Source organism: Pongo abelii, chromosome X (assembly GCF_028885655.2).
Source record: "Pongo abelii isolate AG06213 chromosome X, NHGRI_mPonAbe1-v2.0_pri, whole genome shotgun sequence".
Taxonomy (NCBI): domain Eukaryota; kingdom Metazoa; phylum Chordata; class Mammalia; order Primates; family Hominidae; genus Pongo; species Pongo abelii.
In genome coordinates this window covers 18,593,634-18,606,494 of record NC_072008.2, presented here as the reverse complement: position 1 = coordinate 18,606,494, position 12,861 = coordinate 18,593,634, and the positions used below count along the sequence as shown (strand labels likewise).

General features: G+C 36.4%; 1 protein-coding gene across 4 annotated transcripts in view; it reads right to left on the bottom strand.

Moving 5' to 3' along the window:
* The window catches only part of CDKL5 (cyclin dependent kinase like 5), a 227,453-nt gene that overhangs the window by 140,216 nt on the left and 74,376 nt on the right, over window positions 1–12,861 (bottom strand). For all 4 annotated transcript variants that reach the window (XM_024240950.3, XM_054544372.2, XM_054544373.2 and 1 more), the window contains 2 exons: window positions 5,935–6,160; window positions 2,378–2,412 (listed from right to left, as the gene is read on the bottom strand). In XM_024240950.3, coding sequence (XP_024096718.2) covers window positions 2,378–2,412; window positions 5,935–5,998 — 99 coding nt within the window. In that variant the 5' untranslated portion in view covers window positions 5,999–6,160. The remainder of the gene's footprint in view (window positions 1–2,377; window positions 2,413–5,934; window positions 6,161–12,861) is intronic.

The following is a 12,861-nucleotide window of genomic DNA, read 5'->3' as shown; positions in this document are numbered from 1 at the left end:
AAAACAATATATTTAAATAATAAACTATTTTTATATAAAAGGCAGAGGGAGAGCTTAAAGTTACATGAAAGTATAGAGGAAAAGGTCACAGGTTGAAGTATGACAATGACTAGGAGAAAAGATTTGGACTCTGTACATGATGTGTAATATATATCAGATATATGTATACGTATAATACATGTATGCATATGTGTATGTACATATGTAAGATATGTATATATCTCATAAATCTTTGAGTTTTAAAACCCAAGATTAGAAGTAAGAACTGAAGTTTCCATTTGCAATGTTGCATAAACAGAGCCATTGTATAAAAGGAGGTTTTATGTTCGGGAAAAAGTCATATTTAACTTAGAAACTAATAACCTATTTCTCCCAAGTAATATCCACCCAGGAATTTTTTTTTAAGCTTCAGAAACTTATAACTAAAGGCAAGTCATTAAAAGTATAGCATTTAGCATTTTATTAGGGAGCTTTTCATTTGTTTAATTTCAAACTACAGTAATATTTCTTAAGGTGTTCAAGGTGCTCAATTTATTTTTATTATATTTATTATTTTAAATTCTTAATCATCCTTAATCAAGAACCAACAGTATTCTAACCATTTTTGAAAACTTAATGGCAAAGAGATCTTCAGATAACTATTATTAACATAAAATAGTTCAATCACCCAATTTCAAGAAGAATACAAAAGCCATTGCATGGAAGTAAGAGATCTGTGATCTAAACACAAAAATATATTAAGTGTCACGAAGGCTTAAATTCAAAAGGCAGGTAGTATTTTGTACAATAGGAAAGAAAAAGCAAATATAAGAGTATCATCTTTGTTTATTTGTGTGCATATTTACATACATACACACACATATATTATTTTCAATAGATGACAGATTCAAGAGTTTAAATGTTTTGGGTTAAATTGCTAAAATCATCACAGACATAAATTATATCATTCTAAAACATCACGAAAAAACTTAAAACCTTGGTCTTAACAAATTATATGCAAATGAAGTCAAATACTCAGACTAGGTATGCCATAATAAAAAAATATTTAAACTAATGTTTGTTACAGTTTCAACACTTGCCATCTGAAAGTTACTCTCCCAGTAAAACATGCTTACCACTGAACAACAGCTATGGAAACTTCAAATAACTTCTCTGAATAATTTGTGATTATTATCATAGTAAAATAATTTCTAGTAAGGTTCATTTCACAGCTGTTCAAGGGTAATCAACTATAGCCAGTAATCATAATCTACACTATTATCCCAAGTTCTAGCTCATATCCAAACACCTACCTTACTACCCTTCAAAATCTGGATTCAAATGCATCAAGCAATCTAAGTTAATGGGTCTACATGAAAAATAATTAAAAAAAAAACTTCTCTTTGCTCATAAGTACTTGAACATAAATTAAATCTGTCACTGCCCTGCCTTCTTATTCCCATCCCACCACCTTTTCTCTTTTCCCATTAGGCAGCTTTTCACTTATACAGTCATGCATCACTTAATGACAACAATACATTCTGAAAAATATGTCATTAGGTGATTTTTATCACTGTGCAAACATCATAGAGTGTACTTACACAAACCTAGATGGTATAGCCTACTACACATCTAGGCTACATGGTATAGCCTATTGTTCCAAGGCTACAAACCTGTATAGCATGTTACCTTACTGAGTACCATAGTCAATGATAAGTATTTGTGTATCTGAAAATGTTTTTTATCTAAACAAAAAATACCATATCATAACCTTACAGGACCACCATCATACATGCTGTCCACTATTGATCTAAATGTCATTATGAGGTGCATGGCATAGGTCAGTTGAAAAAAAAAAAAAAAAAAAAGCACGTGATTGCTAAGAACTAAGGACTACCCAACCATGATCAAGCTTATCTAAAAGTAGTGTCTTTCTGGCAGCATTCACATATTAATTCCACTTCATTAAACAACATCATCATAACCAGAGTTTTAATTATAGGTTGAGCATCCCTAATTCAAAAATCCAAAATGCTCCAAAATCCAAAACTTTGAGTACTGATATGATGCCATAAGTGGAAAATTCCACATATAAGTATTTAAACTTTGTTTTAGGCAAAAACTTAAAATATTGCATAAAATTACCTTCAAGCTATATGTATTAAGTATATATGAAACATAAATGAATTTCGTGTCTAGCCTTGGGTCCCATCCCCAAGGTATCTCATTATATATATGGAAATATTCCAAAATCCAAAAAAATCCAAAACATTTCTGGTCTCAAGCATTTCAGATAAGGAATGCTCAACCTGTACATGCCCACATGCAAAGACCACTACATTAGTTTCAAAACAGTTAAACATATACAGATATTTCTTTTTAAAAATAATGTACTTGCCTTGTGTCTGCATTTAAGTACAACTCCATAGGCTCCTATAATAAAAAGAAGTAAACAATCAAGGGCACGCATACAAACTACAGGTCTTGAAGAAATCAAAGCTCTGCTATATTGACATTGCTTCTCAGTGTTATAATAATGACTACTAAAGTGACAAGATTCTATAGTGATAATGCAATAATGAGCCACATACAAATGGAACATACTTTATTATACATTTATTATAAATCAAGAGTATAGACAAGTCATTTCTTCCAACAAGTATTTTTAAATGTTTCTTTTTAAAGAAAATTTCACTGGCGATATGTTTAAATGTAGGGTTACACATTTATGAAGACAAGATTTGGTCTCAAGAACTTTGAGAATAAATGAAAATTAACTCAGAAGATTCTGTGGAACTTAAAACTTAAGAGCTAGGCCAGGCACAGTGGCTCACGCCTATAATCCCAGCACTTTGGGAGGCCGAGGCTGGCAGATCACCTGAGGTCAGGAGTTCGGGACCAGCCTGGCCAACATGGCGAAAACCCATCTCTACTAAAAATACAAAAATTAGCTGGGTATAGTTGCAAGTGCCTGTAATCCCAGCTACTCAGGAGGCTGAGGCAGGAGAATCGTTTGAACCCAGGAGGCAGAGGTTGCAGTAGTCCAGATCGCGCCACTGCACTCCAGCCTGGGCGACAGAGCAAGACTCCATCTCAAAAACAAACAAACAAACAATCAAAAAAACCTTAAGAGCTAATGACATCCCAATAGTAAGCTCAAGCACAGAGCCCACCAAATACATTATCTGTTCTAGAAGACATTAAAATCTTCCTCTAGGATACTGAAATGCCCCCCTTTTTCTTTTTTTTCTGTTTTGTTTTGTTTTTTAAGTTTTTTTGTAGAGACATGGTCTCACTATGTTGCCCAGGCTGGTCTCAAACTCCTGGCCTCAAGTAATCCTCCCACCTCAGCCTCCCAAAGTGCTGGGATTATAGGCATGCACCACCACACCCAGCTGAATGTCTCTCCTGACTGGCAAGGTAGTCCAGGCCTCAGTATTCCAACTAATAGCTAGTAGGATTTGCTACCTTTTGCCATAAATAAAGACTCAGTTCATGCACAAAGGCCACAAGCACTCCCACTGTCTTTGGTGTGTTTCAACAAGTAACCACCTTTGGGGTTACTTATCCTATTATCAAGGCAATAGACTTCTTCCTTAGAAGTAGAACAGAGTTGACAGCGAAGTACCCAGGAAACTGAGGTTAAAATTATAATGTGAAAAATCTAATTAAGAGAATAAAAATGTAATGAATGATAGCTGAGCTTTGCAGAAACATCAAGAACATTAACATTAGCAGACTGGCAAGCCTGCATTCATCTATAAGAAGGGGGCTTCAGGGATACAAAATTGGGAAATGTGTCTCCAACACAGTCTATGGGACCTGAACAAGTCTCCCTCACTTTGGTAGAGATGGATGAATCCTATTATCACAGTTAGCATAGAACCAGCCATTATAACCATCTAACTTAACTCCACAATTGCCAGGCAACTGTCCAATTCTAACTGCCTATGCCAGTTTTTCTATGGGGTAAAAAATACACTGTCTAAACTACAAGAATGCAGAGTTTGCTTGACAGGGTTTGTGTGTGTGTGTGTGTGTGTGTGTGTGTTTTTTTTTTTGAGACAGAGTCTCGCTCTCTCACCAGGCTGGAGTGCAGTGGCGCAAGCTCACTCACTGCAACCTCCACCTCCTGGGTTCAAGGGATTCTCCTGCCTCAGCCTCCTGAGTAGCTGGGACTACAGGCACCCGCCACCACACCCAGCTAATTTTTGTATTTTTAGTAGAGACAGGGTTTCACCATGTTGGCCAAGATGGTCTGGATCTCTTGACCTTGTGATCCGCCACCTCAGCCTCCCAAAGTGCTGGGATTATAGGCATGAGCCACCGTTCCTGGCGACAGATTTTTATATACTTTATATGTATATCCTAGCCAAAAATATACGTGAGGTGCTTTCCAAAGAAAGAAACATACAGCAATGGTGGTTCTGATTACAACTTAAAGTAACATATTCTGATATATATATAACAGTCTGGTAATTTTGAGCCAATCCCAAAGAAGATGATCACCTATGGCTATACTGAGAAAAACTAGTTATGATCCAGAAAAACAGGCCCAGAATCTGGAACATTCTAACCTTGTTACACCCTAGGTGCTAGCCTTCCCAGTCAGCAGCTTTATTGCATTGGTCTCTAATTCTAATACTTTTGAAAAATAAAATAGGCTATTCCAGAACAGATGGTAGGCAAGACACTGAAAATGAATTTTTACATAACATTGACGAAGAAATGGAAGAGGAGTCGACTAGTGAAGGAACAAAGACCTATTTGTTTTGTATGGTTTGAATTTCAGACCTTGAAACAAGCATCCAATGATTAAACTCTTTATTTTAATTGTTTCTATGTATTTGAAAGGATTTGCCAACTTAAAAACTTAATAACAGCTTTGCTGTTCACATAGGTGAACTTTTTTAGTCCTTTAGGAATTCAAAGTTTATTTGAAAATTCTGAAATATGAAATTTTTGTAACATATGCTTTAAAGATATAAATGCTAAGAAACCATAATTATAATCACTTATCCTCTGTTAACAGAATCATTTATCAAAATTTCCAAAGTTATCTTTAAGTCTAGAGCAAAAATTACTAAGCAGGAAACATCAGAAGAAACGATTTTTTTTTTAGGAGTCAGTTTATACAAAATGACATCATATTTCATCAAATCAATGGTATATCATTGGTCATGAGCATTATTTTATGTACTATTAGGAAAGGGAGAATGCTGCCAATTAAACTGTGACATGATACTGATTTTAAGATACACCCTGATTTCAGAGATCAAATTGTATGCCTCAGAATTTACAAAACATAGTCTCCCATTTTCAAAGAAACAGAAGTTACTTATTTGTTTATTTACCAGGTATTAAGTAAAATTTCACCAACATGGTGAAACCCAGTCTCTACTGAAAATACAAAAATTAGCTGGGCACAGTGGCTCACGCCTGTAATCTCAGGAGGCTGAGGCAGGAGAATCGCTTGAACCCAGGAGGCAGAGGCTGCAGTAAGCCGAGATCGTGCCACTGCACTCCAGCCTGGGTAACAGTGAGATTCGGTCTTGAATGAATGAATGAATGAATGAAATTTAAGTTATTCAAAATAAGCCTAGCTGATATAAAAATAAAATGGAATCAAGAAAAAAAATGCAGACTAAGGAACTCATGATTGCTAAAAAAAATGAATGAAGGCAAAGACTGTTGTAACACTGGGGCTCTTTTTAAAAGAAAAGGGAAAAAAATCTTTGATTTATTAAACTTTAAAGGTTTTAAAATGTTAATTTTTTATTGGAGAGTGAGACTCAAATTGTTTAAGAGTAATTTTATTTTTTATATTTTACTCTTAGACACACATGTGAATTGATATAGGTTAAATTAACAGGATCTAATTAGTAACTTTTTGGTGGTAGGAATAAGTAACTGTTCATTGCTCAAAACTCAAGGAACGCAAAAATTCCAACTTACCTTCACCTACAACCCCAAGGATCTCAAATTTATTCATCACATTACCAATGTTAGGAATCTTCATGAAGACAAACTCCTCTTTTGATGCAAGCCACAAAACATGGCACCAAAAGAACTTCTCAGAAAGCTGTGCCGTAAGATCCAAAACCGTCTGAAGGAAAAAATTCTCACTGGTTGGTGGGAACTTTCACATATTTGTTCTAATCACGAAGTATTAAATGACTCCCTGAAAAAAACAAACACAATTAAAAACTGTAAGTTTTATATTTGCAGTACTCTAGTAACCAATCTTACCTTTTTGTATAGTTATTTTTCAATCCATTTTAATGTTTTATACACTTAAAATAAAGAAGAAACCAACAGTAATAGGAGCGAACAAACCAAAATGGAATGAATACAAACAAACAAATGAACCTCTCTGTATTTGAAATGAATAATATAACCCCACTTTTGGGGACAAGGACAAACGAATTAACCACAGGTAACTTTTAAAAACACCATTTTCACTATCTACTCTCCTAAAGCTAAAAATAAAAAGAATTATAAACAAATACTATATTCTACTTAGCTACCTGCTTTTATACAATGACCAGAAACTTATTTGTGTGTGTTCTAAGATTGAGCAAATAGGTAAATATTCTGTGAATATACTGACCTTGGTTTCTTATTCTCATAAAAGGGAGTAACAAATATAAAAAGGGAGAAGGCTTGGAGTTGGAGTTAACAATATAAGCTCAGTTTTTAATATATAGGAGTATAGACAGATATAAAGGTGTTTGTGTAAATGTGTACTCACATACATACATTTCCTAGCTCTGTCTGCTGAGAAGGCCTAGAAGCAATGATACCCCTATAGCTATGAACACAGCTGGTGCTCTAATAAAAGGAACTAGGGTTCCTTGAAGAAATGACTGATTCCAAGGGTGGGGCAGGAGAAGGACCATAGGAGCCTAGGGCATATTTTTGTGGTGCCAGAAAGTAAGGAAATGCTCAAAGAATGATAGGGGTACCTCAAAAGGACACAGGAGTCAGACTGATGTGACTCCCACTGGCCTAATCGGGAATATTTGAGCAACAAAGTAAATAAGCACAGTAACAGATTATAACCCATATGATTTTTTTAAAGTCCTTACTGACATAAATAAATAAATGGGGGAGAAGAGAAAGCTCTTTTGCAAAGTATAATTCCAAATAATAAATGTAGTGATAAAATTAGAAAATTGCCATTTGGCAATCACTCTGGTAATAATTATTTCAAGCAAGTATGATCAATACATGCTAAAACTAGTGGTTGAAAATTTGATGGAAAACAGGATATTATCTAATCTCAAAGTATCTCTCCACAAGATACCTATTAATTACAAGAAGAAAAATAGTAATTTTACACTGAAGAATCCTGCCAGACACCACCTTAATTAAATGATCAAGTTAACATCATCAATAAGGGGACAAACCAACATTATATGACCCCTGACAGGATGTATCACATCACCCCTTCTGTGGCATTCCTGCCAGAAATGCAAAACCTGAATCTAACCACAAGAAGCAAGAGACAAGCCCAAGCTGAGGGACATTTTACTAAATAATTGGCCCATATTCTTTTAAAATGTCAAGGTCATGAAAGACAAGAAACAACTGAGTAACAAGAAGCGATATTCCAGATTAAAGAAGATTAAGAGATATGACAATGAAATACAATGCATGATCCTGGATTACATCCTGGACAAGAAAACGCTTTTGTTCTTTTTTTGCTATGAAGAACAATTGATACAATTCAAATGTTCACAGATTATAGTACTGTTGTCAGTAGTTTTCTAATTTTCATATTAGTACTTCGGTTATATAAAACAATGCTCTCATTTTTAAGAAACAGCACTAAAGTTTTTAAAGGGACATCATGTTTACAACTTAAACCACTGAGAAAAATGACATGTGTGTATGAGGGAAGAGAAAAAAAGACAGAAAGAATGATAAAGCAAATATGATAAAATATTAACACTTGGAAAATATAGGTCAAGGGTATAGGAAGTAGGAAATTCTTTGCACTATTTTTGCAATTTTTCTCTAAATCTGAAATATTTTCAAAATAAGCTGTTTCAAAAAGCTTATCCCATCTCTAAGAATAACAGTGGTAACAACATAAAATATTGTTTTAAAAGGAAGAAACAAATCTAAACAAGAAGTTCCTTACTGCCTATAAAATCTGAAGCTTTTAACAAGAATACCCCATGTGATGTGGATAAGTATTGTCAAGGAGTGCCCTTCCATACACTGATGGTAGAAATGTAAATTGGTGCAAATTTTCTAAAAAGCAATATATACATAATTAGGTGATTTTAAAATGTGCATATCCTGATAAGGCATCTGACAAAAACCTACAATAAACATCATTCTTAAATGTGAAACAGTAGACACAGTCCCTTTAAAACTTAAGAACATGTGCCCAGGCACAGTGGTTCACGCATATAATCCCAACACTTTAGGAAGCCAAGGCAGAAGGATCGCTTGAGCCCAGGAATTAGAGACCAGCCTGAGCAACATAGGGAGACCCAGTCTCTACAAAAACAAAAAAAAAACAAACAAAAACAAAAAAACCTAGCCTGGTGGGCATGGTTGTGGGAGGCTAAGACGGGAGGATCACTTGAGCCCAGGAGGTCAAAGCTGCAGTGAGCCGTGATTGCGCCACCGGACACTAGCCTGGGCTACAGTGTGAGACCCTGTCTCCACCAAACAAACAAAAACATGACAAGGAGTTCTCCTATTAATACTTATTAACATTAGTATTAAACATCCTAGCCAGTCACAGTGGCTCATGTCCATAATCCCAGCACTTTGGGAGGCTGAGGTGGACGGATCACTCAGGCTCAGGAATTCAAGACCAGCCTAGGAAATGTGGTGAAACCCTTTCTCTAGAAAAACTACAAAAACTAGCCGGGTGTGGTGGTGCACGCCTGTAGTTCCAGCTACTCTCAGATGGTGAGGCGGGAGGATTGCTTGAGCCCAGGAGGGCAAAGCTGCGGTGAGCCGTGATCGCACCAGTGCACTCCAGCCTGGGCGACACCGCAAGACCCTGTCTCAAAAACAAAAACAAAAACAAAACAAAAACAAAACAAAAACATCCTTGCGGGTTATAGCTGGCTTAGTAAAATAAGAAACAATAAATGAATAAAATGTATGATTGAAAAGAGGGAAACGAAAACAGAATTTGCAGATATTACCTCATAGAAAATTCAAAAGAATTCATAAATTATTGGAATTATTAGTGTTTGGCAAGGTAGCTGAACATAAGCTTAATACACAAATATCAGCAGCATTTGTAAAGACCATTTGTAAGAAATAGGAAATGCAATTTTTAAAAATCACATTTATGGGCGGGGCATAATGGCTCACACCTGTAATCACAGCACTTGGGAGGCCGAGGCAAGCAGATTGCTTGAGCTCACGAGTTCGAGACCAGACTGGGCAACATGGCAAAATCCAGCCTCAACAAAATATATAAAAATTAGCTGCATGTGGCAGAGCATGCCTGTAGTCCCAGCTACTCCAGAGGCTGAGATGGGAGGATGGTTTGAGCCTGGGAAGCGGAGGCTGCAGTGAGCCAAGATTGTGCCATTGCACTCTAGCCTGGACAATAGAGCCAGACCTTGTCTCAAAGAAAAACAAAAACAAACCACATTTACAATAATTTTAAAAAGCACATAAAATTTAACAAAAGATATTCAAAACCACTTTTCAAATATATATGTAACTTTACTCAAAGACATTAAAAAACACCTAAATAAGTTATCTAAATTTTACAGCTAGGAAGATTCAAAACTATAAAGGTATCAATTCTTTCCATATTGATCTATACAGTCAATGCAATTCCAATCACAATCCCAACAAGGTTCTCTAAAGAATTAAGACAAGCTGATTTTAAAATATATATGGAAGGGCAGAGTTCCAAGTAGAAGCAACACCCTCCTACTACAAGTATGAGCAGCAAAGAATAAGAAAAAGAAAAGAGTAAGAAAGATAAGAAAAGTTACAAGAGCACTAGGCTTTGAGGGTAGGATCTGGCAGGATGCCCTACTGAATATGTTGAGGATTATAACAGAGTGAGGGAAATTAAGACAGGGTGGTTCTGGCACAGATAAATAACTTAACCAATAGAACATATGTGAGAGCCCAGAATAGACCATTCTTCAGTATCCCTACAGATTCCTACAGACCTTAAAGAAGTCAGAGTAACTCTTGAAGATAACTCAGGCCATGTCACTTCTCATAAACTTCTCATTCAAAACCCTCTAATGGCCTCCCATATCATTAAGAGTGAAAACCAAAATCCACAGGAGCCACAGGCCTTGACCTCCCCTCCTGATATCATCTCCTACTAGTCTCTCCCTTGACTAGCTTCACTCCAGCTACACTGACCTCCTTTCGCTATACTTAGCTTAGAAAACTTTAGTTCACTGGAATCAAAAATTTTTTAAGGATTATTCTGACATTTAGAGAAAAAGATGTCACAATTTGAGACGAAATATTTACTAATTCATTAAGCAAATAATTACTGACTGCCTCCCATGTTTTCAGGATAAGACACACAACATAGTGGTAAATAAGACAGGCAAGGTTCTTACCCTCATGGAACTTTACATTTTGCTGGTGGAGAAAAAATACGAGACTATTATCTTGTATTTTGTTATGAAAGAGGGAAAAAGAATGATTACTCAGACAGGGAGGGCTTCTCTAAAAAGGTAACATTTGAGCTGAGATGGCAATGACAAGGAGCCAGCTAAATGATGATCTACGTCAGTCACATTCCTGGTAAAAGATGCTCAGAGCATTTCTGAAAATGAATCATTCTTTCATTTTCTACGGCTGGTTTGAAAGAACACTCAGGAAATATTTAAATATTCTACTCTCTGCCAATAATGGTATGGTTCATTTCAAAGGAAACTTGAGATAAAAATTAATCATTCTCACTAAGAAGACCCAAAAAGTTCTGTATATAAGTATTTGTAAAGAACATTTGTGGCCGGGCGTGGTGGCTCATGCCTGTAATCCCAGCACTTTGGGAAGCCAAGGCAGGTAGATGACTTGAGGTCAGGAGTTCGAGACCAGCATGACCAATATGATGAAACCCGATCTCTACTAAAAATACAAAAATTAGCCGGGTATGGTGGTGTGCGCCTGTAGTGCCAGCTACTCGGGAGGCTGAGACAGGAGAATTGCTTGAACCCGGAAGGCGGAGGTTGCAGTAAACCGAGATCTTACCACTGCACTCCAGCCTGGGCGACAGAGCGAGACTGTCTCAAAAAAATTAAAATTAAAAATTAAAAAAAAAAAAAAACATTTGGTCTCACTATTCTTTGTGGCAGTCAAAACTGAGTAATAAAAACTGGGAATCAGGCCAGGTGAGGTGGCTCACGCCTGTAATCCCAGCACTTTGCGAGGCTGAGGCGGGTGATAACCTGAGGTCAGGAGTTCGAGACCAGCCTGGCCAACATGGTAAAACCCCGTCTCTACTAAAAATACAAAAATTAGCCAGGTGCAGTGGCAGGCGCCTGTAATCCCAGCTACTCGGGAGACTGAGACAGGAAAATCACTTGAACCCGGGAGGCGGAAGTTGCAGTGAGCTGAGATATTGCCATTGTACTCAAGCCTGGATGACAAGAGCGAAAACTCCGTCTCAAAAAAAACAAAAAAAAAACAAAAAAAACTGGGAATCAGAATGTGAGTGGGGCTGGGTACAGTGGCTCACGCCTGTAATCCTAGCACTTCAGGAGGCTTAGGCAGGCAGACTGCTTAAGGTCAGGAGTTGGAGACCAACCTGGCCAACGTGGTGAAACCCCGTCTCTAGAAAAAATACCAAAAAATTAGCCGGGTGTGGTGGTGGGTGCCTGTAGTCCCAGCTACACAGGAGGCTAAGACACGAGAATTTTTTGAGCTTGGGAGGTGATGGTTGCAGTGAGCCAAGATCACATCACTGCACTCCAGCCTGGGTGACAGAAAGAGACTCGGTCTCAAAACAAATAAAAATAAAAAATAATGATGTGAGTGGATACATATCTTGGATGTCAAGAATGGTCTTTTAAATACCAGTATTCATACTGAAGAAAAAAATTATGCCATATTAGATTTAGCTGCAATTTTATATGAATATAACTGATTAATCTTTTTTTTTTAAGGCATAAAAACTAAAACGTTTTAGTTCTGGTGATGGCAAACTACATACCTTGGATGAAATGTCCCTTTACAGACAAATACAAATGCTAGAGGGAATACTTTTCAGAAACATCTTAAAAGCTCCAAACACTTAACAAGATTGTGAAGACTTACCTGGCTAAAATCAAAGCAATCAAAGCAAAAGAATAGAACCCAGAGAGATAATCCAAACCACCCAAAACTATTTTAGCTTTTCTGGTATTTGAAGATGCAGAAAATGAGAGAAAAACAGGCTTGCTCTTGAAATCGTTAGAGATCAAGGAACACAAAATTCAAAGTCAAGGTGTCTCAAAATGAGAAAGTTTGTTAGCAATAATTTATTGTATATTTCAAAATAACTAAAAGTGGAATTGGGAGGTTTCTAACACAAAGAAATGATAAATGCTTGAAATGATGAATACCCCAATTACTCTGATCATTACATATTGTATGCTTGTATCAAAATATAACACGTATCCCATAAATATATACAACTATTAAGTATCCATAATCATTAAAAATAAAATTTTTATAAATAAGGAGAAAGTTTGATAAATCACCACTCATTTGAAGCCAAAACCCCAGGATATACTCCCAGGATAAGAAAAAACAGAAATAAATCAGCCCTTGGACAAACTTGAACTGTAGGTTTATGTCATCTGGGTGATCTAGATAAAATCTTTAAATGTACTTTGGATTAAGGTGGTTCCACATTCAGATTGTTAAAGCCACCAGTTGTCT